The sequence below is a fragment of the Hemitrygon akajei genome, chromosome 11 (assembly GCF_048418815.1).
Source record: "Hemitrygon akajei chromosome 11, sHemAka1.3, whole genome shotgun sequence".
Taxonomy (NCBI): Eukaryota; Metazoa; Chordata; class Chondrichthyes; order Myliobatiformes; family Dasyatidae; genus Hemitrygon; species Hemitrygon akajei.
Genome location: NC_133134.1, coordinates 24,578,951 through 24,604,869, shown reverse-complemented (window position 1 = coordinate 24,604,869; position 25,919 = coordinate 24,578,951). Strand labels below are relative to the sequence as shown.

Sequence of the window (25,919 nt, the reverse complement as noted above, 5' to 3'; positions counted from 1 at the left end):
AACGGACGTGCGCGTACCCGAGCTCGTAACCGCCGCCGTACGCGGTCCTTCATTTTCGGCGCTAAACGGAGCGTGGAGGTTGAGTGCGCACGGGAGCGGCGCTCGAGCTGACCCGGTTGCTGGGCGGCAACGCATGCGCTGTTCGCCCCCTCTGCCTGGGTGTGGAGCAGCGCTCTGGGCAGGTGGGTGTCGCTCCGGATCCTTCGCTTCTTAAACGTGGGTTCCTCATGCTGAATATCTTTCCCCACAACCTCCTTTGACACGTCAGGCTCCTTGGCAAATAAAACAGGATTATTTGGGAGGTCACTGGCCCAAGAAATCATCTGCAAATGTCGGTTTTCAAAAGGACCTGATACTCTACCTTTACTTCGAAATGCAGTTAAACGGGCAGTGTCTCCTAAGATTTGATGGCTTTGTTAAAATAATCAAGTACGCCTCTGTTGGAGGCATATTCTTAAAGGTCAGGAACGTTTTGATAAATGCTCGTTAAAGGGGAAGGTCTCTGCTCTGAGTCACTGGAGATTATTATTATTTCCTGGTATTGATTAGGCGGAACGTTACAAGCTACTGCGGGGAAATTGCATAATCACGCCCAATGAATTTCGTATGATTGTATACGGTTATCTCGGGAAACAAATCTCAGCTTAAAATGCGTGTTTCTTTACTTATGTGACGATAACATTTGAGTTCGGGCTCTGGGGGATATGGCCAAAGTGCAATAGTGGGTATTCAGTCACCGTATGAGAGAGCTTGCACGTTTTCCTCAACATAAAAAACTTTGTGAATTTAAAGGTTAACGGTGGCGGAAGGGTGAAGCAAAGAGAACAGTAGAATACAGAGCTGAACCAGGCCACTTCAATATCAAAGTGGTTATATCTAAATCACTCTTTAACCTCTTTATGTAACCATGTAGTTTATGGGATGCTGTGTGTTCATCCAGATACTTTTAAATGCTGCCTTCTGTGCAGTTCAGCAACTAAGTTCCGGATTCTCACTACCTTCCAAGAAATATTGTAGATCCTCCTTCTAACAACCATATCTTAAATCTCTGCCTCCTGGGTGTAATTTCTGTTTGAAGTCTACAGCGGTTCACACGAGTATCCAGATTTATGTATTCAATAACATATGTGTACAGTATGGAGTAATTTGGTTTATTTTACAGGCAGGTTTTTTTTTGCCGTGATTACATCTACAAAGCCTGTTAATGACAATTTATGCTAATGTACTGAAATGTTTCTGGCCAGTCTATGTATGCCACAGCTCATTCGCCTTTTCTCTCGGCATTATAAAATGTTTCAAGATGATTCACAGAAAGGCACAGCAAACAGCCACTGCCTGTGGTCCAACAAAACAGATTTGATCCTTCATGCCCTGCCTTTGTGGAGGCTGCAGGTTCTCCCTGTGACTGTGATATTCTCCAGGTGTTATAGTTTGTTTGCACCACAAGGATGTGTGGGTTGAATCAGGATGATTATAACTGACATGTTGTGAAATTTGTTGTTTTGTAGTAGCAATATTATGCAAGACGAAAAATACTATAAGTTACAATTAAAATAAATAATGCAAAAGAAGAATGGACTGTTCTGAAATCTGATGACAGGGGAAGATGATGTTCCTTAAACACTGTGTGTCGGTCTTTTTCCCACTCCAACCCCCTTCCCGCGCTGATAGTAGTAATGAGAAAAGGGCATTCCTGAGTGGTGAGGGCCTTTGATGGGTGTTGCTTTCTTTAGGCATCGCTTTTTGAAGATGTCTTGATAGTGAGGAAGCGTGTGCCCTTGATGGACTTGGCTGAATCTATAGCCCTCTGCAGCCTCTTGTGATCTTGTATCTACATTCACACAAAGAGGAATATTGCTGACTTAAAGGTTGTCTGTGGATACTGGAAATTAGCAAACCTTTTTCCCCAATATACATTACATATAATCCTGTTCTTCCATTAACAATTATATTCTGCTCCTCCAGAACTAATGACTTAGTTGGTTCATTGCTTCTGCTGCATCATTGGATGACTGACAAATACTAGTGATTCAGATCAGAAAAATAACAGTTGTATAAGTGATAAGCAATAGCTTTCATTGTCCTTCATTTACAGCTGGTTGTTTCCGAACAGCTGATTTGATCCATTGGCCGTGGAGATGGCTTGGCTCTGCTTGAGGTTGCTTTTGCAGCTTGTCCTTTGCCATAGCTTCACCCAGTTGAAAGCTTGTTTTTAGTTATGCCTGGAGATATTCTCTAATGCACTTCTTGCTGAACTAGTGTTGATTCTCTTTCTTGTTAGTAATGATAGAATGAATAATGTGTTTGGCATCAGATTTCTTCCTTAAAACCCTGGTTGTATCCATCCATGCTCAAATATTTAAAGAAAAAACATAAAAACATGATGTGTGTATTAATCATCAAGGCAAGGTTCATTTATTGTTTTTTTTTCCCTTTGCCTAGCAAGCTAAATCAGCAAGTGTCTTCCCACCACCTGTATTTTTTTCCTGTTCCACTCTCAAACCCAATCTCTAGCTTTTTCTACTTGATGTTGCCCATTTCATCAGTTCTTTCCTAAAACTGAGCTATTTCTTTACTCCCATCACACAAAACTGGTTATCCCATTTCCAATGATAGCTGACTTTTAAAATGGTTATCTCTCCTCTGCTGATATCTTGCAACTTCTAGTTTGACAATTTCAACTAATTTCTGCACTGCTGCAGGATTGGACCAAGAGTCAAAAAGTGATATTCTCCATTTATCCCTCTTTATATCACTGCCTTCAACATTTCACTCCCAAAACACTTTTCCTCTTCATTTTGCTTCAAGGTCTTTGTTATAAAAGCATTATAAACTTGATAAAAGCATTGCAAGTATTGTTACTCAGGAGTTGGTATTGGCACCACTTTTTTCACATTGTCTTTCAATGGTTTGGATGTTGGAATTGATGGCTTTGTGGTCAAGTTTGCACAGGATATGAAGATAAATGAAGGGGCAGAAAATGTTGAGGAAGCAGGGAATCTGCAGAAGGACTTGGACAAATTTGGGGAATGGACAAAGAAGTGACATTAGGTGAAACAGTGTAGAGAAGTCTTTGGTCATGCACTTTGCTATAAGGAATAAAGGTCAAATTTCATAGGTGCAAGGGGACCTAAGGGTTAACTTGCAGGTCAAGTTGGTGGTAAGGAAGGCAAATGCAAAGTTAACATTAATTTCAACAGGACTAGAGTAAATAAGCAATGATGTAATGCTGAGGCTTTATAAGGCATTGGCCAGACCATACTTGGAAAATTGTGAACAATTTTGGGCCCCTTTTTTTAAAAAACAAAAAAAGGTGTTGGTATTGGAGAGGGTATAGAGGAGGTTCATGAGAATGATCCTGGGAATAAAAGGGTTAGTTTATGAGGAACATTTGATGGCTCTGGGCCTGTACTCTCTGGATTTTAGAAGAATCCAAGAGATCTCATTGAAACCTATCAAATAGTGCAAGGTAGATAAAGTGAATATGGAGAAGATGTTTCCTTTAGTGGGAGGTCTAAGACCAGAGGGCACACCCTCTGAATTCAAGGGTGTCCCTTTAGAACAGAGATGAGGAATTTCTTTAGCCAGTGAGTGTTGAATCTGTAGACTTTATTGCCACAGATGGCAGTGAAGGCCAAGTCACTGGATGTATTTAAAGTGGAGGTCAAGAGATTCATGAACATCAAAGGTTATGAGAAGAATGTAGGCAGATGGGATTTGGAGGGATAATAAATCAGTCATGATTGAATGGCTGAACGTACTCGATGGGCCAAATAGTCTGACTCTGCTCCTTTGTCTTGTGGTCTTATTAAAACGTTCCTTTATTTACTCATCTCAATTTTTTGTTTCTTAAGTGTTAGAGGCTGATTTGTTAATGGAAGAAGTTGGAACCAGATTAATAAATCTCAAGATTCAGTGCCTAGGTAATAGAGAGACCTACATTTCTACAAAGCATTCCCAATTAGATAACAGAAATATAATAAAAAGGATGAGGGGAAAACACATCACCTTGTGGGCCGAAAGGCCTGTAATGTGCTGTACTATTCTGTGTTCATATTAATTATTGTAATAATTGATCACTCTTAATTGATCATCCCATATCCCGATATTTCTTGTCAAATAGTCACTATGATAAACAGATCAGCATAATTCCTCAGATATAAGCAAAACAGTAATGTTCACTTCTGTGCTTATTTTATGTATTTTTGAAATAAGTCCTTCTACTCAATGTTCTATTTTTAAAATAGTTTTACTTTATAAGGATGTACAACTTTAGAAGTACATGTTGTAGACAATTTGGCCTTTTGCCTATTTTTTTCTTTCCATTCAGTAAGATCATAGCTGATCTTTTACCTCAATATCTCTGCATTAATCCTATATCTCTACATTCTCTTGATATCCAAAAATCTATCAATCTCAATACTGATGGACTCAGCAACTGAGTCTCCACAGCTCTCTTGGGTTGGGATTACAAAGATTCATTACCCTGTGAGTCATTACTCTGTTCTGAATGGTCAATTCTTTATTTTTAAACTAGAATGCTTTGTTCTAGATATCATTGACAGGGAAACATAATTCCTGTATCAATCTTGTCAAGCCCACAAGAACTTTGTCACAATCAATGGTATAGTTGCTAAATTTGCTGATGAAGCAAATGGGTAGTGAATTGTAAAGAGGCTATACAACATGTAGGCTACAGAAGAATGCAGAGAGGTTAATTGGGCAAAAGTCAGACAAGTGAAGTATAATGTAAAATTGCCTACTATGGCAGGAAAAATAAAATCATATAATCTAAATGGTGAGAGGTTGCAGAACGCCAAGCTGCAGAGAGATGTGGGTGAACATATTTGCAGCAAGTAATTAGCAATTATATTTACATAATTAGCACTTGATCAAATTAGATATTTACATCTTTTTGTATACAATTTTATTTAATATATGAATGCAATTAATTGCATTACAGATTTGTCATAACATTGTTCTATGGAGTCATCTACTTTATATGATTACTAGATTGTCAAGAGAAGTGATTCCATTTACTTTGGAGTTTCTGTGAGCACTAGGAAAATTTTCTAGGATGTGGAAATACTGGAGTGTTGTGGCAGAATCCAGCAATTTTTTTTCTTTGAAACAGTGACTGAGTCTTAATTACCAGTGTAGAGTGCCCTCCTGTTTCAAAGTATCCACCATTGTCTCTGTACCAAAAAAAGACCAAGGTAACATGCCTGAATGTTACACTCACATCAAATACTTTGAGAGGCTGGTCAAGGACTACACCTGCAGCTTGCTACCACCCAGACTGGACCCCTTACAATTTGCCTACTGACACAACCAAGTGACAGGTGACGCAATAGCCACTGCTCTACATACCATCCTTACACATCTGGAGAAGAAAGATGCTTATGTGAGAATGCTGTCCTTGGACTACAGTTGAGCATTCAACACCATAATTCCATCTAGACTCGACAGGAAGCTCAGAGACCCCAGCCTTGACCCTGCCTTGTGAGGCTGGATCCTGGACTTCCTGTCAGATTGCCAGCAGATGGTAAGAGTGGGCTGCCTCACCTCCAACCTTCTGACTCTCAACACTGGAGCCCCTCAGGGCTGTGTACTAAGCTCCTCCTTTACTCCCTGTATACCCATGACTGTGTCGCCACCCACAGCTCTAACCTGCTAATTAAATATGCCAACGACACTACATTGATTGGGCTAATCTCAAACAATAATAAGGTGGCCTGCAGGGAAGAAGTCATCTCTCTGACACAGTGGTGTCAAGAAAACAACCTCTTCCTCAATGTCGCAAAAACAAAGGAGCTGTTTGTGGGCTACAGCAGGAATGGAGACGGGCTAATCCCTACCTACATCAATGGATCTGGGTTTGAGAGGGTAAACAGCTTCAAGTTCCTTGGCATCCAAATCACTGAGGACCTCACGTGGTCTGTACACACCAGCTATGTGGTGAAAAGGGCACAACAGCATCTCCTTCACCTCAGATGGTTGAGGAAGTTTGGTATAGGCCTCCAAATCCTAAGAACTTTCTACAGAGACACAATTGAGAGCATCCTGACTGGCTGCCTTACTGCCTGGTACGGAAACTGTACCTCTCTTAATCGCAGGACTCTGCAGAGAGTGGTGCGGACAGCCCAGCACGTCTGTAGTTGTGAACTTCCCATGACTCAGGACATTTACAAAGACAGGTGTGAGAAAAGGGCCCAAAGGATCTCTGGGGACCCGAGTCACCCCAACCACAATCTATTCCAGCTGCTACCATCTGGGAAGCGGTACTGCAGCTTAAAAGCCAGGAAAAGGCTCCGGGACAGCTTCTTCCACCAGGTCATCAGACTAATTAACTCATGCTGATCAGAGTGTATTTCTATGTTACATTGACTGTTCTATTTATTATAAATTACTATGATTGCACATTTAGACAGAGACATAATGTAAAGATTTTTACTCCTTGTGTATGTGAAGGATGTAAGAAATAAAGTCAATTCAATTAAATAATTCAGTCCATTTGGATAAAAGTTAGATTGCTCACCAAACTTATTAGCATTTTATCTTAATTGTTGAGACTCAGAGAGGACATGCCAGATTTCTTTTGTCTCCTTTGGAAGTGGATGTGTGGGTGAACTTTCTTGGCCATGGGGCTAAATGGTTGGACCTGGGCAGGCTATTGGTGCTGTTCACACTTTGGAACTTGAATCTGTCAACTCACTTGACCTCAGCACCATAGGATCATGTGTACTAGCCCCTTACTGAAACTAATGATCGGCTCTCTTGTTTTGCTGCCATTGCGAGAAGCGTTGTTCGCATGTCACCATGCCACTACACACTCTATTCCCTTGCTGTACTCCAACTCACTATTTGAGATATGACTCACTAAACTGGTATCATCTGTACACTTACAGAAGGAATTAGAGCAGACCCTGGCCACACAGTTTTGAGTGTTTAGTGAGTAAAGTAAGGGGCTTAGGACATAGCCTTGTGGGGCACCACTGTGGAGATTACTGATTGTGGTTTGTTAGTCAGGACATCAAAGATACAACTGCAAAGGGAGATTTTGAGTCCTGAGTTTCTGAGTTTAAAGATGAGTTTGCTTGGAATTGTAGTCTTGAAGGCAGCTGTAGTCAATAAACAGTAGTCTGACATAGATGCCTTTGCTATTCAGATGTTCCAGAGATAATGGTGGGGCCAGGGAGGTGGTAGGTGATTTGCAGTGGGTTGAATTTGTCTGGGAGGCTAGACTTTGTGTGCAGTGACCAGCCTCTCAAAGCACTTCAGGATGGTGGAGTCGGAGCTACCAGGCAGTAGTCATTAAGGCATGTTATGAAGAAGTGAAGGGGAATCAAAGTGACTGGTTTTCATCATTGCGAAGGTGTGTCATAGAGTTTTGGAGGTAGTGTGGGTTGCTTGGGATGATTATCTGTAAGGATGGAAATAATGGATGAGCAGTATTTTGTATGCCAAGTTGGAATTGGAGATTATAGTGATTGATAACCCGAAGCAGAAAAACTTAGGATAATCAAAGCCATGGAAGCAATAGAATCAATGGCAAGAGAGCTTACATTTTAATGGAAGCAATTTTGGCAGTTAGTTGTACAGGTGTAGTTGTGCTTCTGTGCGGTGAAATGTGACATGGGTGTTACCATTTCTAGAAATCACGGCCTACAAATAGAGTTGGAGATTGGGAAGCTATGAATCCTGTAGAAAAGCAATATGCACATTCCATTACTGATGAAAATAATTAATTGCGCTAAGCTTCATATATTAAAGGATTGTGCAAAATAAATTATGGGTATTTTGGTAATAATGCCAACTCTCCTGGCATATGAAAATATAGTCTTTGTAGATCAAAGACTCTTGAAATACATTACCAAAATACATTTTGCCTTGCCTTTTCAAGTTCTAAAATTTCACTTAACAAAATGGTTTCCAGGAGTGCTTCCCTTTTGTAATTATCAAAAGGCTATACATATTCTTTTAATGAGGTAACTAATTAAGAATATTTTTTGAAATTTGAATGTTGTCTTTTAAATTCTCTTGTAATGACATTTGGAAATTATTTCATATGTATATTAACTTTTTAAACATTTTACTGCCTCCCCAAAGCCATGTGCAGAAAGTGAGAAATACTTGTTTAATTCCCTTGGAATGTTGTTTGTATTGTAATTGATTTGCCTACAAGCAGGTCATTTGGTACATCTGCTCTCTGCTAGTTTTTATGCTGTATGTTAAAGAAGTAACAGCAATCCTTCAAGTGTACCCACTATTCAAACTGCAGGTGATCTCAACTTTTTCTTCTGCAACTCTCACATTTCATCGTTCCTTAAGTCTAATATCTTTAGTTCCCATCTTTTATATTCTTAGCAACTGAACATCTATACCTCTGGTTTAGAAAACTCTGAAAATTTATAAACCTTTGTATAAATGAAATTTCTGCATCTTATCCTAACTGACCTACTTTCTTCTGAAACTTTCATTAGATTTAGACTAGTAGCTGGCAAGGTAAGGTCTATCAGAATTTTACATATTTTAATTAGTCGGCCTTATTTTGACACCAAGAGTGATTCAAGGACCATTGCTACATGATCCCAAAGCATGCATATCCTTCCTCTCAACAATTACTGCGCGATTCCTTGTTCCACTTCAGATAATGCAGCAGCATAATCTTCTAAATAATGATTATAGATTTTTTTCATTTGAACAGATGACAGCAGCAACCAGAAGTGAAGTGCTTAGTCTCTATCGAAGAATCTTCAGAATAGCAAGAACATGGCAGGCGCTATCAGGTTTATCAGATGACACTCTGAAAGAGAAACAATACATCATTACCGAGGCCAAAACGTTATTTAGAAAAAATAGAAATGTAAGTTACAATGGTTTAATTTGTTACATATTTAATTATTTTAGGGGGAATGTCTGTTACCTAGGTGTATTTGAATAGGGTGCATTGCTGTTAGTGCTTTTTTGATGGTCGGGAGTGGATGAGAGGAAAAAATATTTATCAATTTTATTCTACTTCTAATGTTTGAAAATCTTTATTTAGCCACAGACCCCAAAAGTAATCACTTAATTAATCATTAGCATAAAGTGTGACTTTTATCTGTAATCTATTAATCTGGGTCAAGGTAAATCATGTTTTAAATACTAAATCTTAAAATGGTTCCCAAACTGTGGCTCAAGAATGTTGTGTATTTCCTGAGTGTTACTTGTAAAATGCATCAAGTTAAGGTTGAATACTACCTCGATATGGCAACTGTTGGCAAAAATTACTTGGTACATTGTCAGTGAGACATTTTAAAGTTTTACCTCGGAGCATTATCTGACTAAAACTGAGATACTAATTAAGTAGATTGCATATGTCTTCACATGTTGTCAATGTAAAAGTGAAATAATCGTGTTGGAAAGGATAAAAATAGTTACTAAATATTAGTCACCAAAGGTCAAAGCTCAACAAGTATGAATGAAGTGTATTCTCAATTAAGAAAAGTGAGAGGAAAAGTTGTAGAGACACTGACCACAGTCTTCCAATTCCCCTGAGATAGAGCGGCACGGCAGTATAGCAGTTAAAGCAATCCGTTACAAAGCCAGCAATCACCATGTGAGGTTCAATTCCTGCTGCTGTGTGTAAGGAGTTTGTACGTTCTCCCCATGACCGTGTGTGGTTCCTCCCACATTCCCAAAGAAAGGGGCGTGGGTTAGGATTAGTGAGTCCGTGAGCCTGCTATGTTGGTGCCAGGAACGTAGCAGCACATGTGGACTGACTGCCCCAATCCAGTAAGTTTAGCAGGAGTAGGATGATAGCCTGTCTAATATAAGCTATAATGTCAGTGATGATGGTAAAGATTTGAAATGTCCAACTGTTTTTAATATTTTCTAATTTGCATTCATGTAACAGCTGTAATATAGAAAAAAAAACATTGCATAGGGTGCCACTGGAGCATAATCTTTGAAGAACAAACCAAGTTTACAAAGTTAGCCTTTAAGATCATAAACAACACATAAAAAGCTGCAGAGCTGTTTAGAAGGAAGTTGAAAATAATACACCCCACCTTTGATTGGAATGTTTCTATTTAAATTAAGATAGTATTAGATTACTTTTAATGATTTGATGTAATGTCTTGAATGTGGATACAGATTCACTTGTAACTAAGTATCCAGTTTTGAATTTTTGCATAAGGACTTGTAATGTTTAAACCAAAGTTACTTACAAATCAAAGATTATTCAAATTGTCTTCCGTACAAGTTATGGTCAAAAATTTTCCTAATCCAAAACTGAGTTTATCATTAAGGTTTAAAATGTGTAGATTTATGGAAGCATAACTTCTTTATCATTTCTCATTACCTATTAATAAAATGCTTTTGCAGTTAACAGATGCAGAAGCAATTAAAAGCTGCATAATGGAATGCCACACAAGGATAGAGATGGGTAAGGAAAATAATGTAAAAGTTATTTAATATTTGAATAGTAAATTCTTAGGATAATGTGCCGTCTAACATTGATCTTTGATTCCTTTCACAGGACTGCATTATAGAATTCCTTATCCACGACCTGTAAGTTATCATCTTTACATTACATCTGTATCCTGAAATAGGTTTGATAAATAAGTCAATGTGTTGAAGTAAATATGCTGAGTTGGGGTTTTAGCCTTTTGTAAATATCTGCTCCATTGACTCTAGCTACGTACCCAAATTTAATTGCATGACCATCTTGGAAGCTGTGCCTTCACTTGTCAAGGCTCTAGTTTCTGGAATTCTCATTTTGAATCGCTGTGCTATATTTTCTGTGTTCCCTTTTAGTCATGTGTTATTATGTAACACATAATTCTTGGTATTTGTTTAACAATACTGCTATGCTGCCTTAAAGTTGCTGTGTAAATTGAAATTATTTGTAAATCAATATGTAATCCACACAAGCATTTGATTTAAAATAATTTAATAAAGAATGTTTCATATTGCTGAAATTCTGATCATGTTTCATAGTGTAAATTGGGTCTAGAAACTTATCTTCAATACTATAATTGATCTTGCATTGATTGACAGGTAATGAAACTATTTCTAGTAATCTTTCATGACTAGAAATTCTTGGTATGATTCATCTTGCACATCTGGTGAGATTTGAGTCAAGCATTTATGAAATGACTCTACAAGCAATGCTGCTTTTGAAGATTTTTAGGAGTTTAGACTTAAGCTTGAACGTATGTTGCAACTAAGGCTAGAACTCCAAATATAGGTTACTTGACTGGTAATGATTTGTTTATGGAGATAGCAACATTCCCAGTGAGAATGAAATGTGAATAATTCATGTGTCAGTCATCCTAAAGGTTTATTTAAGGAGATTAAGAAAATGAGATTACAGGAAGGGAGGGTGACCGAGGAGGGAGGATTAGGAGAGTTTCAAGTCCAGCAAAGACTGTGGGCATTAATATGCTCTTTGACAATGTCTAAGTGCTGTTAGTGTGCCTGGATGTCTGTTTACATTTATCTATATCTAAATGACTCATCAGTCAATACACCTGATTCTCCATGGTCTTAGACCACCTTGCCATTGAATTAAAGACCATGCTTTGTCAGGACTACATGGTAGCTGATGTGCAATAGCGATCCCACATTAAAAGAAGTTGCATATACCTGTTTCTGCAAACTACCAATATAGAGGGGAAAGAATATTGCCATTAACACCCCCCCCCCCCCCGAGTCTTTTAAAGTTGTAGTAATTGCGAGTGACTTTACATTTTCTGTTTTTCATACAAAGGGACTGCTCACATTGTAGGAATTTGGGTCAAGAATTCTGCAGCCAACTCTTTCTATTTAGGCTAATCAGAGTGTAATGTGAAAAATTTTAAATATATTTAGAAAAAAATTGCAGTTGGGGTGCACTTTTGTTCACCAATTTAAAATTTTTAATATTAGGAATTGAGAAAACATTACCTGAGATTGGGCTTTAATATTAATGTCAGTTCTAAACTGATCGAGATTCTATGGAAGAGCACCGAATTTGCCCTTCAATTTCAAAATGTTCATTCTTGCATAGTGTATCAGTGAAAATGACATTTTGTAAAGGTATTATTTATGAATTGGAATAACTAAGTGTAGTTTCACCCTGATTTGGATTTAACCTAGTTACATTTATTTACAGATACATTTACCCCCAATGGGACTTGCTGATAAAAAAGGACGCAAGTTTAGAATGCAAGAGAGGCTGAGGAAACTTGCCAAACCAGTGTATCTACAGTCACATGATGAGATGTAACAGTAACAAGTCAACATTTTATATCATGTAAATGGTTTATTACTTCATTATATATATTTTAATTTTATTGGGTAAATCTATAGGCTGTAGCAATCTTAGTTTAATTCGCAAGTAGCCTGTGCAATTACCTCAGAGCAGAATCTTTTTAACTTTGTCATTTGGTATATTGACCAATATTCTCAATGCAAATACATTTTGAAAAATAGAACAACATTCTCTGGTGCTTCATTATGGACTTCTAATCTTCATTTGAGGTTATTCTGATAAATGGAGTGAGAAAATCTGTGTTACGCTTCACTCATAGATCAACTTCATAAATATGCCAGATTGCTTGGGGAAATAAAACTTTAAAGTGCAGACAACACTACAATGTATGGTTTCCTGGAGGAACTTAGAGGGTTGAGCTCCTCTGCAAATTGTTGCTCCAGATTCCAGCATTACAATCTTATTTGTCTACAACGTAGTTTGTTTCTTCCTTTGGGTCCCTAAGTATCTTTGAGATGTGAGCATTTATTTCCTCAAATCATGATTGAAAGAGTGATGCTGAACTTCCATCTTAATGAGCCCCATGCTGCTCCCACAATTCCTTTTGTTGAGAGTTGCATGGCTTTGATTCAACTACAATCTAACAATGGCTATGTGCTTAAGCTGAAGGTATCATAATTCCTTGGACAAGGAATTAGAAGTGATGATGTTCCCATGCACTTCTGTCCTAATTTTACACAGTATAGATTGTGGAAGGTGGATGGTTATGAAAATGGTCAGACGAAGTGTTGTAAGTTGTAATGCTGCAGAAAATTCAAATGATTGGCTTATTTCATTATTGAAATACAGAATTTGGTTTGATTTGAAATCTCTGACATTGTAACCTTATTTTTTGCCTATGGAGCAATTCAGTAAAATTTGCTGAAACTGGTTGTTTTATGACTACTTGTGATAAATTTCTTTGTAAAGTGTAGCATTTTGCATTTTGATATTGAACTAAATCAGTGGTTCCCAAACCTTTTTGGGTTACTGCCCCTTGGTTCCCAGACCATATCCACAGTGGCTCCCTCTCCCTTTACGGCCATTACATAAAAATAAATAAATTTGATTTACAATGCACAGTGAAAGAAAATGGGAACTGCAAATTCAAAGCAGTGAAAAATAATTGCAAAAATTATTCAAATCTATTTAAAGCTAGAAATAAAATTATTTCTTTTGATTACAGTAAAAACAATTTCAGGGTGTGCGTTAGTCGTTCAACTATTTACTTCATTGCTTTGTCACCTTTCAATGATATGGATGGGCTTGTCGCAGTGATATTAGCTTTACAACTTCAGGGTGAATGTCATTCAGGAATCTCAGATCCCCACGTTCAGTAATTTGAAGTCTGTTTCATTACTTTTTTAGAAGTTGGGCAACTGCACTGAAACTACTCCACTAAATATAATGTTGAAAGGCAATAAAGAACATCTTGACCTTTTCCCACAGTGCAGGATGGCATTCAGCGATTTTTATTTTTTTGCAATCTAAAGTATTGATATGATTTTTTTTTTTAAATCTTGGCCTCAGTTAAGTCATTTTGGAATGAGATCAGTTCTTCCACCATCCCACCTGTTAATTCATTATTACAAGTGTTCAGGAATAAATTTATTACCCAATCTGGAATTTGGTTTGAGAAAGATCCTGAAATCTGTCTGACATGTCTTTATAGCAGTCACCCAGGTTGGTTTCAGTATACTTGAAGATCATTATCTGCTATTCATTCTTTCTCTTCCAACACAGAGAGGATCAGAAATTGGAAAAGGATGTGATGGCCAATGTTGCACTTAAATGGACAGAAATGGGGAGACAACTGATTTGACTTTGATAAGATTCACATTTCATTGCAATTGTAGATTGATTTCGTTAAACTTTGTGAATAATTTGGACAAATAAGCAATGTCATTCCTAACATTCTTGAGTTGATTACTAAGTGAAGCATTCAAATCTTCAGAGAATTTTATCACAATTTCAAAAAGTGCATAAAAGTATTTCAAGTGTTTGAGAGACTTCTGTGTACAACAGCAAACATTCAACTGTTCATCATTCTCAATTCAAAGCTCATGAAATAGTTGGGAATTGAGAGCATTGGACTTGATTTTATTGACTGGTGCAATAACAGTATATAATGATTTGTGTAGTTGATTACTTAGGTTTTGTTTGCAATAAGATATTGTCTGTAAATTACAAAGTCTATGGTAAATAATACAGCTTTTTTCAAGAAAGTAGTAACTCCATGGTGGCAACTGTCATTGAATGTGCACCATCTGTTGCACAAGCAAGAATGTTGCTGAGTGGAATGTCCTTCTCTTTGAAAAATTGCTGAAAAACCCAAAATATTGACTCCCCCTTCATATTTGTTTCTAGTCCCCTTGCAAATAACAATTCTTGAACTATGTTTTCATCTTTTATTAAAAGAACATAACCATGAAGCAAAGATTCATTTCCTGGCAAAATTAACTGCTCCAACTGCAAAACAAATTCTGTTATCCTAAATATGTTGCATAATGTGTCTTCCACATTCTCAGACATTTCATCTATTCAGAGTTCTCACTGAGCAGAAAAGCTTTAAGTATTTGGTCTGATGACTTGTGCAAACCCATGCTCAGAACCTCCCTTACTGCTGACAGAATCAGTTCTTCTCCAATTGTATGAGGTTTCCAGACATAACAATAAAATGTATTATGAAACATGCAGGCCACCACTGTTTTGTTGTGAAATGCTGGCAAACATGTTTTGAAGTTGTTTTTGTTTCTGGAAGTTTTCACTAAGTGACTGAAAGTATGCCACATTCTTGTTTGCTTTATTAGAGTGTATTTTCTTCAAATGTTCAAGGAGTCTGGATGGTTTCATTGCCTCATTTGGGGGGGTTACTTTTTCACACAACAGACACATTGGCTGCTGTTGATGGCTTGGTGCTGGTATAAATCCATGTTTCAGATACTCCACACCAAATTCTTACACTTTTTCATTTTGTCTACTTCTGTCATTTTCATAATGTATTAACGACCATACTCAGTTGCCTATTGTTTAAGACCAACCCCAAGCACTGCAATCAAAAGGGGAAAGTTTTGATTTAAACATAGTTCAGGCAAAATCTGAGTCTGCCTGAAGGTACAAGAAGATCTCGGTTGGGCCTTGGGCTAGAGAAATGCAGTTAAGACCATCCGAAGGGCAAATTCTTAACTTTACCCCTTTGAAAGTCATACTCTAATTCACAGGAATTGCATCACTGCATGATTAGAATATGGGAATTGTACTAGCTAACACTACTATAGTAGTGAACAGCAATAATATGTGGGCTGGACCTGGAAATAAAACAATTTCTTCAGTCCAGGTTTCTTGTATGCCAAATACAGAAATGACACATGGCTTTTCAACAACTAAATATAACGCACTTTGAGCAAATTTTTAAGAGAACGGTAGGTTAGCAAGAGAGGAGGTGATTATGTGATCATTGTAATTAATTATGAGGCACTGAGGATAAAATGCTTATAAGCAATTCATTTCTTAAGTCTGTATTCCCTCAGCAGCCCACTGTGTTGCTAAGCACCCCCCCCCCCCACCACCACCTCCTTTATCTTTATTGCTCTCCTTAGAGATTCCTACAACCCCCATGGGGTGATATCACCCACTTTAATAACCATTGAACTAAATGAACAAATAAATTCTCAATCATCACTTTCAGAATATTTTGATTTTAGAACCTAACCTATCATTGATCAAAGATGATTGCTATGAGTGTTTTATGCATTAGAGTGCTTCGAGTCAGAGATCTTTGTCATCTTCATTGACGCACGCAGGTAAAGTGTAGCATTGCGACATTGTAACAGGCGTATTGCAACTCATTGGCGGTACCTTTTATCTTTGTAATATGTGTCTGATTTGCTGTTGACTGATCCAAAAATGCATTTGCACTGTCACTACTCTCCTGAACAGTACAACACGATATGCCTTGCTACATTTCTAAGATTAGTATATCTTTTGTGGCCAAACTGTTGTTCTTTCTAGGTGTCAATTAGAGTGGGTAAATTAATGTGACTGGCAAAATTTCAACTTTGAAAAATGTTCTGCTTAAGTAAAAATATGGATGGGATAGATAAAAAGGCTGGTACATATTATTATTGTCTTCCAGCCTGGCTATATATACTTTTAAGTCTATATTTTCCCTATTCTAAACAAATTCTTTGAGTCTGGACCCAGAGTAATATAATCATAACACTCTTCTGAGCTTGTTGAATGGGGGTGGGGAGGTAGTGTCGCAGAAGGATCAGGAACACAAATACTTGCTAGTGATTTATGCTAGTGATAGATGCTGAAATAATTCTTAAATTACAGATAGCCACAAATTGAAAACATTCATTTATCATCCTAACATACTCTGTGCATGCATTAAAATACTCATTTCCTTTGCACAAGAGGCCAGACAATGGAAAATAATTGATTAGTCATCACCTGCAAGATGTGTGTCTATTTTGTGAAGAAATTGTATGTCCAGTTTGAGCAAAATGTTTAAAATTAGCAACAGCTGGTGTGTTTTGAGTTATTCCTTTTTATTTTTTTGTTCACAAAATATTAAATGTTTATTACTGACAGACTCTGCTTCATAAATGGTGTGTGCACAAGTGTTTTTTGATGTGTAATTATTTGTTGCTTCAAAAGAGTAGATATAATCAGTCATGTTTTTGGAGATTTAAGAATTGACAAGTTTAGTCATCCAGTTGACAAAGTGCTGCCACACCACGATTTATCCAGTGTCGTTCTGGTCGATCTGAGGGAAGTTCTATTGAAAGAACGTAATTTGTTGAATGGCCTGTCGTCGATAATGTACCTCTCCGAGCACTGGTTTTATAAACAGGACAGTAATAGATATTTTCATGCAGAAATGTAGCACTGATTCCTGGCTTAAGCCATATAATAGGCATAATATCAAACAAAATTTTGGGACGTGACTCTCCAATAACCATCTTTTCCCTATCCCAGTGAGCACCTTCCAAAAATAATCCCTTAATATACGCTCCATGATTTGGTTTCTGGTCCAAATTAGTTTCTTCTTTCATTACCTAGAAAACATAGCAAACAACATTTGGTTAAATGTTTTGTCTAGGTTCGAAGAAAATACTTGCATAATACTTTTTAAAATCGGAGCAAGAGGCTGAGAGTGAAGGAGTAAGGAATCTCGGCGAGAGGCCTTTTTTTTACACTTCTCAGGGAAAACAGGCTACACTGTGCAGGCGTGTGATGTAGAGTGCCAATGGTTTAAAGAGGCAACCACCGTATACAGCGGGCAGCGGAGTGAGAGGGAGCAGAGGGGGACGGCTTTTGCTCAACAGGCTTCGGCATGAACAGGTAGAGGCGAGGGTAGGTTCCGGTAAGTTTTGTTTTGTTTTTGTTTAGAGTAGAGAGAATGCCAGACAGGATGCTGGAATGCTCCTCTTGCAGGATGTGGGAAGTCAGGGAGACCTCCAGTGTCCCTGACGACAACACCTGCAGGAAGTGCATCCAGCTGCAGCTCCTAACAAACACCCAATTTCCCTCGGGATCAATAAAGTATGTCTGTCTGTAACAAACCGTGTTAGGGAACTGGAGCAGGAGCTGGATGACCTCCGGATCATTCAGGAGAATGAGGAGTTTATAGATAGTAGCTACAGGGAGGCAGTCACGCCAAAGGAGCAGCACACAGGTAATTGCGTTACAGGAAGGGGAAAGGGCAGGTAGAGCAGGGCTCCCCTATGGCCATTCCCCTCAACAAGTATACCAACTTGGATACTGTTGGAGGGGGGGAATGTCTTACCTGGGACAAGCTGCGGCAGCCGGATCTCTAGCACTGAGTCTGGTTCTGCAGTGCGGGGTGGGGGGGGGGGGGGGTGAAGAAGAGGAGAGCAGTAGTGATAGGGGATGATAGTTAGAGGTACAGAGAGGAGGTTCTGTGGTCGTGACAGAGACTCCCAGATGGTTTGTTGCCTCCCGGGTGCCAGGGTCAGGGATGTCTCTGATCGTGTGCACAGCATTCTGAAGTGGGAGGGTGATCAGCCAGATGTCATGGTACACATTGGTACCAATGACGCAGGAAAAAAGAGTGAGGAGGTCCTGCAGAGTGAGTACAAAGAGCTTGGTAGGAAGTTAGAAAGCAGGACCTCGAGGGTGGTGCCACGTGCCAGTGAGGGTAAGAATAGAATGGCAGATGAACACGTGGCTGAGGAACTGGTGTAGGGGGCAGGGTTTCAGATTTCAGGATCATTGGGACCTCTTCTGGGGTGGGAACTGTACAAGAGAGACGGGTTACACCTGAACTACAGGGGGACCAATATCCATGCAGGGAGGTTTGTTAGTACTATTGGGGAGGCTTTAAACTAGATTTGCAGGGGGATGGGAACAAGAGTGACAGAGCAGATCGTGGAGCAGGGGTGAAAATAAATTATACTAAAAGTTCATACAAAGTCACAAATAGAAGGTTTGTGTGTGGTAGTAATAATATGAGGTGTGCCTATTTCAATGCAAGGGATATTGTAGGGAATGCAAACGAGCTGAGGGCATGGATTGACACATGTAATTATGACATTGTAGCCATTAGTAAAACCTGATTATAGGAGGGGCAGGACTGGCAGCTTAATGTTTCAGACATGATAGAGGCAGAGGGATGAAGGGTGGGGGGGTGGCATTGCTATTTAGGGAAAATGTTACAGCAGTGCTCAGGCAGGACAGCTTAGAGGGCTTGTCTACCAAGGCCATATGGGTGGAGCTGAGAAACAGGAAAGGTATGATCACATTAATAGGGTTGTATTATAGACCACCTAATAGTCAGCGAGAACTGGAGGAGCAAATCTACAGGGAGATAGCAGACAACTGCAGGAAACAAAGTTGTGATAGTAAGGGATTTTAATTTTCCACATATTGATTGGGACTCCCATACTGTTAAAGGTCTAGATGGGTTTGAGTTTGTAAAATATATTCAGTAAATTTTTCTAAATCAATATATAGAGAGGATGCAATATTAGATCTCCTATTAGGAAACAAGTTAGGACAGGTGACGGAAGTGGGTGTAGGGGAACACTTTGGTTCCAGTTATCGTAACACCATCAGTTTCAACTTGATCATGGATAAAGGTAGATCTGGTCCTCGGGTTGAGGTTCTAAACTGGAAAAAGGCCAAATTTGAAGAAATGAGAAAGGATCTAAAAAATGTAGATTGGGACGGGTTGTTCTCTGGCAAGGATGTGATTGGTAAGTGGGAGGCCTTCAAAGGAGAAATTTTGAGAGCACAGAGTTTGTATGTTCCTGTCAGGATTAAAGGCAAAGTGAACAAAAATAAGGACCCTTGGTTCTCGATGGATATTGGAACCCTGATAAAGAAGAAGAGAGAGATGTATAACATGTATAGGCCACAGGGAGCAAATAAGGTGCTTGAGGAATATAAAAAGTGCAAAAAAAAACTTAAGAAATCAGGAGGGCAAAAAGGAAGACATGAGGTTGCTTTGGCAGTCAAGATGAAGGATAATCCTAAGAGCTTCTACAGGTATATTAAGAGCAAAAGGATAGTAAGGGATAAAATTGGTCCTCTTGAAGATCAGAGTGGTCTGCTATGTATGGAACCAAGAGAAATGGGGGAGATCTTAAATGGCTTGTTTGCATCTGTATTTACTAAGGAAACTGGCATGGAGTCTATGGAAATAAAGGCAAACAGGTTGTGAGGTCATGGAACCTATACAGATTGAAGAAGAGGAGTTGCTTGCTGTCTTGAGGCAAATCAGAGTAGATAAATCCCCAGGACCTGACAGGGTATTCCCTCGGACCTTGAAGGAGACTAGTGTTGAAATTGCAGGGGTCCTGGCAGATATATTTAAAATGTCAGTATTTACGGGTGAGGTGCCAGAGGATTGGAGGATAGCTCATGTTGTTCTGTTGTTTCAAAAAGGCTCTAAAAGTAATCCGGGAAATTATAGGTCAGTAAGTTTGACATCAGTAGTAGGTAAATTATTGGAAGGAGTACTAAGAGATAGGATCTACAAGTATTTGGATAGACAGGGACTTGTTAGGGAGAGTCAGCATAGCTTTGTGCATGGTAGGTCATGTTTAACTAATCTATTAGAGTTTTTCAAGGAGGTTACCAGGAAAGTGGATGAAGGGAAGGCAGTGGATGTTGTCTACATGGACAACATAAGGCCTTCGACAAGGTCCCGCATGGGAGGTTAGTTGGGAAGATTCAGTTGCTAGGTATACATGGTGAGGTAGTAAATTGGGTTAGACATTGGCTCAATGGGAGAAGCCAGAGAGTGGAAGTGGAGGATTGCTTCTCTGAGTGGAGGCTTGTGACTAGTGGTGTGCCACAGGGATCAGTGCTGGGTCCATTGTTATTTGTCATTTATATCAATGATCTGGATGATAATGTGCTAAATTGGACCAGCAAATTTGCTGATGATACAAAGATTGGAGGTGTAGTGGACAGTGAGGAAGGTTTTCAAAGCTTGCAGAGGGATTTGGATCAGCTAGAAAAATGGGCTGAAAAATGGCAGATGGAGTTTAATGCAGACAAGTGTGAGGTATTGCACTTTGGAAGGACAAACCAAGGTAGAACATACAAGGTAAATGGTAGGACACTGAGGAGTGCAGTAGAACAGAGCGATCTAGGAATACAGATACATAATTCCCTAAAAGTGGCATCACAGGTAGATAGGGTCGTAAAGAGAGCTTTTGGTACATTGGCCTTTATAAATCAAAGTATTGAGTATAAGAGTTGGAATGTTATGGTGAGGTTGTATAAGACATTGGTGAGGCCAAATTTGGAGTATTGTGTGCAGTTTTGGTCACCTAATTACAGGAAGGATATTAATAAGGTTGAAAGAGTGCAGAGAAGGTTTACAAGGATGTTGCCGAGACTTGAGAAACTGAGTTACAGAGAAAGGTTGAATGGGTTAGGACTTTATTCCCTGGAGCATAGAAGAATGAGGGGAGATTTGATAGAGGTATTTAAAATTATGATGGGTATAGACCGAGTGAATGCAAGCAGGCTTTTTCCACTGGGGCTAGGGGAGAAAAAAAAAACCAGAGGACATGGGTTAAGGGTAAAGGGGGAGAAGTTTAAAGGGAACATTGAGGGGAGGGCTTCTTCACACAGACAGTGGTGGGAGTGTGGAATGAGCTGCCAGATGAAATGGTAAATGCAGGCTCACTTTTAACATTTAAGAAAAACTTGGACAGGTACATGGATGAGAGGGGTATGGAGGGATATGGTCTAGGTGCAGGTCAGTGGGACTAGGCAGAAAAATGGTTCAGCACAGCCAAAAAGGGCTGAAGGGCCTGTTTCTGTGCTGTAATGTTCTATGGTTCTAATAATGAGAATAGTACATAGTTACGAAATTTATTTAAAACAATGTTTAGGTTAAATCAATATTAAACATAAACCAAGTAATAGATAGATAGATAGATAGATACTTTATTCATCCCCATGGGGAAATTCAACTTTTTTCCAATGTCCCATACACTTGTTGTAGCAAAACTAATTACATTCAATACTTAACTCAGTAAAAAATATGATATGCATCTAAATCACTATCTCATAAAGCATTAATAATAGCTTTTAAAAAGTTCTTAAGTCCTGGCGGTAGAATTGTAAAGCCTAATGGCATAGGGGAGTATTGACCTCTTCATCCTGTCTGAGGAGCATTGTATCGATAGTAACCTGTCGCTGAAACTGCTTCTCTGTCTCTGGATGGTGCTATGTAGAGGATGTTCAGAGTTATCCATAATTGACCGTAGCCTACTCAGCGCCCTTCGCTCAGCTACCAATGTTAAACTCTCCAGTACTTTGCCCACGTACTTCTCACTTCCCAATAGTGGGTCTGCGGTTGAGAGGGTAAACAGCTTCAAATTCCTCATCACCACATCACCAAGGACCTCACGTGGTCTGTACTCACCAGCTGTGTGGTGAAAAAGGCACAACAGCGCCTCTTTCACCTCAGATGGTTGAGGAAGTTTGGTATGGGCCCCCAAATCTAAGAACTTTCTACAGGGACACAATTGAGAGCATCTTAACTGGCTGCCTTACTGCCTGGTATGGGAACTGTACCTCCCTCAATCGCAGCATTCTTCAGAGAGGTGCAGAAAGCCCAGTGCATCTGTAGTTGTGAACTTCCCATGATTCAGGACATTTATAAAGACAGGTGTGTAAAAAGGATCATTGGGGACCCAAGTCATCCCAACCACAATCTATTCCAGCTGCTACCATCCGGGAAATGGTACTGCAGCATAAAAGCCAGGACCAACAAGCTCCAGGACAGCTTCTTCCACTAGGCCATCAGACTGATGAACTCACGCTGATTTGAGTGTACTCTATATTTCATTGACTGTTCCATTTATTATAAATTACTATGATTACACATGGCACATTTAGATGGGGCATAACAAAAAAAATTTTACTCCATGTATGTAAGAAATAACATTAATTCAATTCAATCCTCCCCACATTCGCAGTTTTACGAGCCTCATTTGTCATCTTTAGTTGAAAATGTTAATTCTATTTATCTTTCCATTGATGCAGCCTGACTGGCTATGTACAAACATTTGTATTTCTAGCATCTGCAGTTTCTTTTATTTTCAGTGTAACACTAAACCCTCACTTAAGCCAGATTACAGGCCTAATATCAAACACAATGTGTTGCTGTTCTGTAGAAATCAGTTATTTTTGATTAGTTAAATGTTTTCAACTGCCTTTAAAAGCACTAATGAAGAGGATTGATGAGAGCAGCTCAGTGAATGTTATCAGTATCAAATTGTTAAAGGTCCAGCGTGGTAGTTTATTCAGGAAAATTAAGTTTCATGGGCTCCAGGGAGAAATAACCAATTGGCTTGATGGTAGGAAGTAAACAATGATGGTGGAAGATTGTTTTTATGGACTGGAGGCCTCTGACTAATAGTGTGCCACAGGGATCAATGCTGAACTCATTATCATTGGTCATTTATATAAACAGTTTGGATGAAAATGTATAAAGCACAGTTGGGAAGTTTGGAGATGATATTGTAGATAATGAAGAAGGTTATCAAAAATTACCAGCATATCTTGATCAGATATGACTGTGAGTCGGCTGGTGTGATATATTGTGCACAGTGCTCCCTGTGCATCCTTTTATATATTGATGAGACCTGATGCAGACTGGGAGACCGTTTCGCTGAACACCTACGCTCTGTCCGCCAGAGAAAGCAGGATCTCCCAGTGGCCACACATTTTAATTCCACGTCCCATTCCAATTCTGATATGTCTATCCATGGCCTCCTCTACTGTCATGATGGAGCCACACTCAGGTTGGAGGAACAACACCTTATATTCCGTCTGGGTAGCCTGCAACCTGACGGCATGAACATTGATTTCTCTAACTTCCGTTAATACCCTTCCTCCCCTTCTTACCCCATCCCTTATTTATTTATTCCCCCCCACCTTTTTTCTCTCTCTGCCCCTCTCACAGTCACTCTGTAGGTTCTCCATCTCCCTCTGGTGCTCCCCTTCCCCTTTCTTTCTCCTTTGGCCTCCCGTCCCATGATCCTTTCCCTTCTCCAGCTCTGTATCCCTTTTGCCAATCGCCTTTCTGGCTCTCAGCTTCACCCCACCCCCTCCGGTCTTCTGCTATCATTTCGGATTTCCCCCTCCCCCTCCTACTTTCAAATCTCTTACTATCTTTTCTTTCAGTTAGTCCTGACGAAGGGTCTCAGCCCGAAATGTCTTCGTATAGATGCTGCCTGGCCTGCTGCATTCCACCAGCATTTTGTGTGTGTTGCAAAAACAAGAGGGGACAGGTTTTAGATTTAAAAGAGAACCCAAGAGCAACATCTTCACACTAGTGTGTTTAAGGAATGAGGAAGTGGTTAAGTGCAATAATAATGTTTAAAACACAATTTCAACAGCTTTGTGGATAGAAACCATAGAGGAATGGGTGAAATGAAAGCAAATGAGAAGAGCTGAGATGGCATCTTGATTGGGAGAAAAGAGTCAAGCCAAGGGCCTATTTCCATGTTTATTACTCTATGGAGATTCAAAATAGAAATGGATTACTCTATCAGACCTATGCACAAAAACACTTGATGAGAAGAATATGACGATAAAAGCGGGGAACAAATAATTACAAATAATTAACTTTAAATATCTTACCTCAAATTCAAATCCAATGTGGTCAATGGGTATGGTATATTTTCTTGCGTAATTTTGAGAGACACCAGTCAAAAAAGATTGAGTAAAGTAGAATCCAGATATCCAAAATACATTGGGAGCCCCTTTATTGATCCAATCCTATACACAAAAGATATTAACAAAGAGAGCACTCAACAGTTACAGCAATGCCCTACTTCATGTCAAATAGCGTTTTGCTGCTCTAGATACAATGACTATCAAATTCTGGCATCTTCCATTTCACTAGCTCAGCACATTATGCATGAAAACAAATTCCTTTGGGGAAAAATGTTTAAACATCTTTTTCTTTAAAATAGGTGTACTCCAAAGCTAAAGTACTAACAGTTATTTATTAGCACAGGATATTTCAACAATGCTTGTTTAGGTTTCTGCAATAACTACTGTTCTACTGATACTGTCACTATTTACAGTCCAAGAATTTTAAATATTAATAGGTAAGAGTAAATAAGAATTTCAATTGCACACCACGACCATCGTATTGAGATGCATTGCTATTTTCCAATGGTTAAAATGATTAAGACAACAACCTTGACACACTATATTAGACATTGGTTTTAAAGGAGAATGTTTCTTAACATTGCTAGCATTAGAATAGTTATTACTGCTAGAAAGGCCCTTTATTAATGCAAGATATTCTACAATATACTACATATTATATATTTATGTACAATATAATAATATTAAGCAATATAAATATTATTTGTATATTATAGATCCAAATTAATATCAATTACCTGGAAAAACTGTAATCTTGAAAGAAGATCTACCACATAACTGCCCAGTGGTTTAAGAGATGGATAGGATTTTGCTGCCCACATGTTTGGAACTTTGCCTATCAGCATACTATCAAACACATTCTCCAGTTCAGAAGACATTACCACAAGTCCTTTAACAGCTTTACGTATATTTATAAGACTGCTACGTACAACTTTGGTAAGCCTGGAAGTATAAGAGTCAGATATTTTTGAATTAAAACTAGTATTTAATGCAGAATTGAGTATTTTTTAGCATTATTGATGGGCCATCATGGTGAAATATTTAAGAGGAGTCTGAAGGGAAGCTTCTTCACTCAGTCTGAAAGTGTAGAGCAAGCTGCCAGCAGAAGTGGTGGATGCAGATTGAATTTAAACATTTAAGAGACAATAAGAGCATGGATGCAAGGAATGTGGAGGGCTATGGTCAACTAGACTAGGCTCAATAATAGTTTGGGACGGATCAGATGAGCCAAAAGGCCTGTTTCTGTGCTATAGTACTGTATGACTCTGACATCTTGCAAACACAGAGTGCAAATGGGCCATTCAGCTTGTTCATTAAGATCAAGGCTGGTAATGATTATGACCTGAAATCTGCAATATTCCTTCTTCCCCTCCTTGCTTACTTAGAATCAACCTGTCACTATCTAACAAATATTGAAAGACTCTGCTTCTATCACTCTTTGAAAATGAGCTGTAAAAGCTGTTAGTCC

At 38.9% G+C, this 25,919-nt stretch overlaps 2 protein-coding genes across 5 annotated transcripts in view; one reads left to right on the top strand and one right to left on the bottom strand.

Moving 5' to 3' along the window:
- Positions 1–28: 28 nt before the first annotated feature.
- On the top strand, positions 29–25,303 carry lyrm1 (LYR motif containing 1). 4 transcript variants are annotated; one of them, XM_073060472.1, is made up of 6 exons: positions 345–460; positions 8,708–8,866; positions 10,369–10,429; positions 10,523–10,554; positions 12,140–12,280; positions 25,168–25,303. In XM_073060472.1, the coding sequence occupies exons 1-5, from the start codon at positions 374–376 to the stop codon at positions 12,251–12,253; spliced, it is 453 nt and encodes a 150-aa protein (XP_072916573.1). In that variant the 5' UTR covers positions 345–373; the 3' UTR covers positions 12,254–12,280; positions 25,168–25,303. The 4 variants fall into 4 exon arrangements, with proteins under 4 accessions (XP_072916574.1, XP_072916575.1, XP_072916573.1 ...); XM_073060471.1 differs by lacking the exon at positions 25,168–25,303 and adding an exon at positions 14,021–16,872 and having other exon boundaries at positions 347–460; XM_073060473.1 differs by lacking the exons at positions 345–460; positions 25,168–25,303 and adding an exon at positions 29–182 and having other exon boundaries at positions 12,140–12,464.
- dnah3 (dynein axonemal heavy chain 3) overlaps positions 16,812–25,919 on the bottom strand; it is a 155,838-nt gene continuing 146,730 nt past the window's right edge. The window contains exons 58-60 of the mRNA XM_073060476.1: positions 25,189–25,393; positions 24,416–24,553; positions 16,812–17,340 (exon numbers count right to left, since the gene is read on the bottom strand). Of these exons, the coding sequence (XP_072916577.1) occupies positions 16,987–17,340; positions 24,416–24,553; positions 25,189–25,393 (697 nt within the window). The 3' untranslated portion in view covers positions 16,812–16,986. The remainder of the gene's footprint in view (positions 17,341–24,415; positions 24,554–25,188; positions 25,394–25,919) is intronic.